Below are 8,053 nucleotides of genomic sequence, written 5' to 3' on the forward strand. Positions count from 1 at the left end.
CCTCTCCTCTCCTCTCCTCTCCTCTCCTCTCCTCTTCTCTCCCTTCCTCTACCCCTCCCTCCCCTTCCCTTCTCTGATCTTCCTATCTTTCCTATTCCCTCCCCTTGGTTCTTCCTTTCCCCTGCTTCTACCCTTCATAGACACTCTCTGGAACAAGCTAGATATTCATCCTTCTATTTTCATGTTCCATGATAAAATGTTATATTATCATGTCCACACGAATGGGGATGTGGTATATGCCTTGTTCATAGGTTCATGGACAGAAAAGGGCACCAAGTCTTGCTTGTTATTCTTACAAGTGAGGGATAATTGGCTGTGACATCTATCATTCTATCATATGCCAGACTGATTCAGCTGATATGACTACATGGTGTCTTCTTTCTTCTTCACTACTCCAGGTGCTTCTGTTCCAAAGCAGCATACTCAGTTGATATCCTTATATCAACTGAGTTTTCCTTGTAGAGGAAGATGGTCATAGGTGAAGGGCATGTGAGCAGTTATACTCTACTGTTAAAATCTCCAAACACTTTCAAGACACGATCTTGTGTTTATTGCATGTCTGTTCCTGCTTCCATGCCCCACTTACATGTTCTTCACTTTCTCAATTATCTTACCTTTTGACATTGACTCTTTAACTGGGTATAAAAGATGTGGCTCATTAATTTTTTTTACAGTTTTACTTAATTTTTGCTCATTGATGTTTTAATGTGTGATTTCTAAAAGCTTTCAGTGTATGTGTGTATGTGTGTGTGTTTGCATGCCATGGTTTTCAGGTGTTGAATTCAGTTTGTCAAGCTTTGTAGCAATCAACTTTACCCACTGAACCATCTTGTATTTCTTGATATAATGTGTAATTTCTTGATATAATGGGGTTAAGGTCTATTCTAATTAATTTTTCTCATATTTCTTTGCTCTTTCTTGATGATTGTGATGGTTGCAGTGTCAATGATTGGTAATACAGTCCTACTGTTTGCACACTATTATTACTCCTCTAGTCTGTTGTGTTTTTTGAACTTCTCATGGAATCCCTTATGAAATGAAATACCGACATTGTATTTATTATTCTCTTCTTACTGAAAGATGTATTTGGTAGGAAAACATCACATTTTAAATGGACATCCACATTCCTAATTCATAAGAATATTTTTAGACTTTATCCTGACTGCTTTATAAATCTCCCCTTTTATGTAATTCCCTAAACCCCCTTATGTCAATTTCATAGACAGTACAGGAAAGACAAACGTCTAAAGTTGTTAACTCTGTGTAATAAAGGCATTTTCTTAATGTCATAGCTTGCACGATAGAGTTTTCCTCTGTTTATCTGTGGGATCATTTTTACCATAACTTGAATTTTTATAAAACACACATTAGATTTTGTATCAAAATGACAAAATGCCTGGCAAACAACTTAAGAGAAGAAAGATTTATTTGCTTTTTGGTTTCAAAGTTTTGGGTCCATTATGCTGGGGCTACTATGGTGCTCTCCATGGCAAACAGAAGACTATTTATCTTGGTTAACAGTCAATGTCTAAACATTAAAGGGCTCTGCCATGCTTTAGATATGTGGATGTCACTGGAGAGCTTTCAGAAATTACTCTCTTCTTCCTCTATGGGTGCTTAACAATAGAGCACCATTGTCTTCTCTTCAGGATGCAAAGCTTAACCATTAGGGCCATAAACTATGACTGTCATTGGGAGGATGATAGGACCCTAGGGTTTGCATGATGTACTTTTATATATGTGTATGTATTCTTCAGGTGTATCAAGTCTGAAGAGAAGTCACTTGGAATTGGATTACACGCATTTTGTACAAGAATATTTGGTATGAACAATTTCCCCAACACATTAGAGCAACACTATGCTAAGTAGTCAATAAACTAATTATTTTCTATGAATAAAAAGATAGGAACTATCTTGTCAACCCAAAACCCAACACTTACCTTAGAAGAAATAACAGGGTTTATTCTGGAATCAAATATGAGTCACCATAATAAGAACACAGATTTAGAGCATCCAAATATCAGGTTCCAACATAGATATGGTTTCATGATGTTTGTGGCTGGAGAACAAAGGAAGTCATGAGAAGGAGCTCTCAAATATATCCGTGGGAACGTGAAGTAGATTGGTGACAGAAAAGCAGGGAATTCTCTGCTGTAGGCTCTGTTAGTTAGATGTATAGAAAGCCAGCACAAGACATTTAAGAAAATACATGATGCTGATGGTTATTAATTCAATGGTTTTCATTTGTTGTGATCTCGAAACTTTACACTAATTTATAATTTCTAGAAGTGTAGAACGTTTGATTCATAATTTGTTATATTTTTAAGAGAAAAATTGAACTACTTCCAAATAAAATAACACATCGCATCCTGTCCCCTTTCTTTTCGACGGGCTGTTTTTCTTTCTCATTTTATTGCAGCGGGTATTCCGGCTCCTATTTACTTTGGTGCCTTGATAGACAGAACCTGTTTACACTGGGGAACTCTGAAATGTGGTGAGCCAGGGGCATGCAGAATGTATGATATAAATAACTTCAGGTAAAAATACTTTTAAAATTATTTGTTTATTTCTACATTATGTGCATTTGTGTTTTGCATACATATGTGTTTGTGGTCTGTGTGATGGGGTCAGATTCCCTGGAGGGGGAGTTACAGGCAGTTTTTAAGCTGCCATGTGAGTTCTGGGAATTGAATATGGGTCCTCTGGAAGAATAACCAGTACTTTTAACTGCTCAGCCATTGCTCTAGATGCAAAGTTAAAGGTAATTTTTGAGACCTACTTTTGTAATACATCAAATGTCCCCATTTATAGCTAACATTTTCTTGGGTGACAAGATTACATTAGGTTTCATGTTCAGAAAGCACATGGATGGCATAACTTCCTTATTTGTGTATTTTAATATTTTCCCTCTTTTCGTAAAGTACTTGATGTATGTAAGTGTGAGTGAGCTTCCTAACCTAACCCTTGAAAATACATCAGAAAGGGAGCAGAGTGTCTGTGTAGAGGAAGCAGATGGAGCAGTAGGAGGAGAGCTGCATCTTGAGCTGAGCCAGCATGGCAGAACACTGGAGATAAACAGACAGCAGGATCCAGAAACCAGTGACAATGACGTTGTTGATGGCAAAGAAAGTTCTCAGTTCCTACTACTCCATACCTAAGAAGAGAAAGACTCTTTCTTTCTGCAGGGGTCAGTATGACAGTCCCAGTACATTCAAGCAGCAAAGATCCTGGCATTAGAGCTTCTGGAAAGTTCCCAACCCTTTCATGCTTGCACCCTGATATACTAAGAACCCAAACCTAGGTACTGCCTTGCAGATTAGTAGAACATGTTGGGTACCGTAGCCAGGGACTATCTTGAGAAAACATCTGCTACTTGAATTTGACTGATGGTCTCATTGCTGGGAACCCATAGATGCTTTTTTGCACATAGTGGTTGGCTGCCTCATGAACAAAACATGGCTCAGCAGAGGGATTGTGGTACAAGCCAGCTGAGAGTATCACAGATGGGGAAAAAGTTACCACACATAGAAATAACTGAGACCATTACCCTCAAGAACCAGCAGACTGGGGAGCCTGGCCTCTGAGATCTGGGTGCAACCAGTTTTGTGCTTTCATGCTGCTGCTTAGACTAAAAGCAGTTCCTGCATGGTTGCCACCACTCTCAGTGCTACACAGGCACCAGTTGCTGACAGTATAGTGGAATAACTGTGGGTTTACTGCTGTCCCATGCCCGGGGATCATGCTAGACTAATCTTGAAACAGACTGTAGCTGTTACCTTTTTGGCCTTCTAGGGCAACAGGTCCAAAAAAGTCCACAGAGAAACTTTGTTTGCCATGCACTTTCCTGTTTAGGCTTTCTTTAGGTAGGACCTAGTTTTGCTCTGATTCTGGGTGAGGAGGGTACTGAAAATTACTAGGAAAAGAAAAGTGCTGGCCATTGCCATGTTTTCATGTGTGTATGGCTGGGGATGGCTGCTCTCCCATTCACAGACTGGTATGCCTGTAGTACCAGCATGGAAGAAGTCAGCTACTTCTGTCTGTATATCTGTGTGCGTTAAAGTTCCAGTTGTCTTGACAACCCAGAATGCTGAACTTTAACCCAGAACTTGAGGAAATTCACCCCTTTTTCTTCAAATTGATTTTGTCAGGGTCTTTTATAACAGTGGCAGAAACATAAACTAAGATATTTGTTAGTCTAGTATACATCTAGAAAAATTTCAATTGTACTTCTAGACTGTTGTATCTGAAGTCTTAAGCATCTCTCTCTCCACATATATATTTGTACTTTACCACTGTAGAAATTGCCGTGATAATTTTCTCTACATGTATGTAGTTCAGGATTTCCTGCCTAAGGAATGGCGCCACTCACTGTGTGGTAGGTTTTCTCACCTCAATTAATGTAACCAAAATATCTCCCACAGAAATGTTCACAGGCTAACATAATCCACACAGGCCTTCAGTGAATCTTTCTTCCCACAAGATTCTAGATTGTATGAAGTTGACAGCCTATCCATCACACCAGATTTTCCTATAAGTATTCTGAGAGCATGTAGGGATTTTTCTTAATTATTTAAAAATGTACATATGTCAAAATACCTATATCCCAAACACATTAAGTCCAGAAACCTTAAGGAATATTTTATCAAATTTACAAAGAAGACATTCTTATAACAGTATAAAAGTTATTCTCAAAAATAGTAAAAGGTAAAACTACCCAATTCATTTCAGGAAGCTTCTACAGTCCTCATGCTTTAACTGGACAAGTTCAGTAAATGGAAAGAATTTAGCTCTAAAGAGATGGCTCAGGGGTTAAGAATATATATTGCTTGCTCTTGCAGAGGACATGCATTCAGTTCTCATAACCCACATTGGGCAGACTACAACTTCCTGTTACTTCAACTCCAGGACTCATGGATACATACAGAGACCCAGACAGTTAAAAGTAGTAAAGAGTTATAAAATAAATTGACGATACAAGCAAAATTATGCATGGAAATTAACAAATTGAATCAACTAATATATAAAATTAGTAATATGACTTAGTTTAGATATAGAAGGATTTTAACATCACAAAAATCTTTCAATGTAGCACAGCAGATAAATGCAGAGTGAGAAGAAAACCTTGAAAAGTGACTTCGTGTTGTTTCTTACATGTATAATTAAAACTGGAGCAAACAAAATTGAAAAGAATAGTACCCTTAACCTGATATAGGGCTTTTTTGGTTCAGTATTTAAGAGACTAGATGACAATGGCAGAATAATGGCCCATTGTGAGGTAAGGGAAGAAAAGGATTGTTGGCACAGTGTAAGGAGGCTGGTCATATTGCATGCTGTGTTAGGGACTTCATCCTCAACTAAGCCTACTGAAAAGATTCTCATAGCACACCGAGAGATGTATTTCTATAATGATCCTAAGTCCAGTCATATTGACAATGGAAACTAGCCATCACCAAACTGAAAAAATACGTTCAAACTTTTATGTTGGAAGTTCTTGACGTTTTTGACAGAAAGAATTAACAGCTCAGTGAACTAGAGTATATAAATTACATGGGCAAAATAATCACCTGTTTTTTTTTTTTTTTTTGAAGACTAAATGACCTGTGAGAATATACAGAATTAGCTTTCACTGAGTATGTTAAGATTTAATACAGATCAATTGTTTTCCACAGGCGTATTTACCTTGGGTTGCCAGCAGCTCTGAGAGGATCAAGTTTCATCCCGGGAATCTTCATTCTAATACTTATGAGGAAGGTCCAGCTCCCTGGGGAAATTGACTTTGCGGAGACTGAACATCCAGAGATGAAGCTCACAGAAAAGAAAGGCGAGCACAAGGATGTGCACGGAAGTCCTGAGGTTGAGAACAACAAAGAACTGAAAACAAAGCTGTAATAAGGTTTCCACTGACCTGCCCAATTCCATGGAGAGAGTGTGCATCTGGTTCTTTTGAACCTATAGTACCTCATGAGAGCTGTACTATAGGGACTCATCTTATCCTGAAGAACCTCAAACATTATTTTGCTCGTGATGAAAATATTTACTGATAGCATTTTCATAACATTGGGGTAGTACTTAAGATTTTCCCAGGGAAGACTATGGTGACCCCACACTGAATTTTAAAGCTGCCTTCATTTTCAAACAGCATTTTCTCTTTTAACTCAATCAAAGCAATTGTGTGTTTCTCACATATCTGCAAATAGTGTTAAAACTTGCCCATTCCTGAAACACTATTCAATTTTATTGAATTTATGCTGCAATGTTGGAGATATTTAGAATTGAAAATTTATATATTGGTTGTGTTACATTGAAATAATTTGTTCAAATGTATCTTTTCTATGTTCAAGACGTATGAATACCTTTTATCTATTTAGAGTTATAAACTCTCTCTTTTTGTATTCTAGAAGTGATACTTCCAAAATTACTTTTCATTAATGTGTCATCTGTTGTTTTCACCCCATTATTTCATTACTCATATCACACATTTGATCATTTTGTTTAGAGCACTGAAATATTTAATCACGTTATTTAAAATCATGTAGCAAAGATGCCCAGAATTCTCCCTAGCAATTAAAATATGGTAATGAAACTCTTTCTTAAAAGCAAATATTTGAGAAAGCCAATCCTTTGAGACTGTATGGCTTTGGCACAATGTTTGTCTAGAATGTGGGAGACCCTGTGTTCAACAACAAGGTAAACTACTGATAATACAATAAAATATAAAATAAAGTAAAAAGCAAGGCTGGATGCTGTGTCAGATGTTATCAAAAGATTACTTTCAAATATCCAAATATTTCAAATATTCTTTGGCCCAGTGTTCATTTTACTCATGTGTCCTCGGAGCACATAGGAATTAATATTCAAAATTACCTTAGAGTAAAACCTTCAAAGCAGAGCCAGATGGAAGGCTCAGTGGAAAGTGATGTTTACCTCAAAGTCTGACAAGGTGGTTTTGATTCCTGGGACCAAGAGAGAGAACCATCTCTTGCAAGCTGTCCTATGCCCTCGTCTCCTGTACTTCCCCACCGGCAAACAAATAAATAAAAGCATGTAGAAAGATTTTAAGTGTGACTATTGCTATAAATCTTGGAATTAATAAAATTCAAGGTACACTTTCAAACCAAAGTCAAATTGTGGTGGTTTGATTGAGAACTGTCCCTTGTAGACTCGGGCATTTGTGCATTTGGTTTGCAGTTGATAACTATGCTTGGAGCGGAGTAGGGGTTCATCCTTAATGGAGGAAGTGAATCACTGGGCTGGGTATTGAGAGTTAAAAGCCTCCCTTACCACTAGTTTACTCTCTGCTTAGTGCTTAGGTTGAGGATGTGACACCTCAGCTTCCTGCCGAGTCACCATGCCTGGTGCTTGCTGTCATGTCTCTTTGCCTTGAGGAACTCCTGTCTCTCTGGAATCATAAGCAAAAATAACCTCTTGTTTCTTTCGGTTGCTTTGTGGTGTTTAATCACAGCAGTGAAAAGTAACTGACACAGAAAAAAGTTTATTGGGTGCCTGATAAAGAATGAAGAGATTTTAAGAAACAGCAAGTCTGTCTGTTGTTTTATAGCTGTGGTTTAAGAGAGTAGCATGGAAATGACTATTTGTTTCTCTCCTTCATTTTTCTTCCTTTGGTAAAGGATGTCAGTAATATAAAAATGGTATAAATACCTAAAGATGGGGATGTTGAAGAAAAGAAATGAGTGGAGGAGTCAATATACAATGTTTATTTATGTATAATAAATTGAGAATCTCTACCATCTAGAGCAGATTGAAGGCAGGTACAAACTCAAAAGCTCTTTTGGGGAGCCAGAATGTTCATGGGAGAGTTACACTGACAACTTTTTGTTACTTGAACCAAGGACAATCCACTTCCATGAAAGAAGAGCTTGTTTTGCTTCAGAGGTCTCAGGTCATGATCACTCAGCCCTGCTGCTTTGTGCCTGGGTCTATGCAATGCATTGGGATGAAACTCATAGGAAAGAAGTTGCTGTCCTCACATTGACTGTGAATCAGAGAGAGAGAGAGAGAGAGAGAGAGAGAGAGAGAGAGAGAGAGAGAGAGG

General features: G+C 37.9%; 1 protein-coding gene across 4 annotated transcripts in view; it reads left to right on the top strand.

The window, feature by feature from the left end:
- LOC126497316 (solute carrier organic anion transporter family member 1A5-like) overlaps positions 1-7,119 on the top strand; it is a 98,923-nt gene extending 91,804 nt beyond the window's left edge. For all 4 annotated transcript variants that reach the window (XM_050135281.1, XM_050135279.1, XM_050135280.1 and 1 more), the window contains 3 exons: positions 1,758-1,822; positions 2,420-2,537; positions 5,670-7,119. In XM_050135281.1, the coding sequence (XP_049991238.1) occupies positions 1,758-1,822; positions 2,420-2,537; positions 5,670-5,889 (403 nt within the window). In that variant the 3' untranslated portion in view covers positions 5,890-7,119. The remainder of the gene's footprint in view (positions 1-1,757; positions 1,823-2,419; positions 2,538-5,669) is intronic.
- Positions 7,120-8,053: the final 934 nt, after the last annotated feature.

The sequence above is a fragment of the Alexandromys fortis genome, unplaced genomic scaffold (assembly GCF_014885135.2).
Source record: "Alexandromys fortis isolate MF-2015 unplaced genomic scaffold, M_Fortis_MF-2015_v1.1 scaffold_21, whole genome shotgun sequence".
NCBI classification, from domain to species: Eukaryota; Metazoa; Chordata; class Mammalia; order Rodentia; family Cricetidae; genus Alexandromys; species Alexandromys fortis.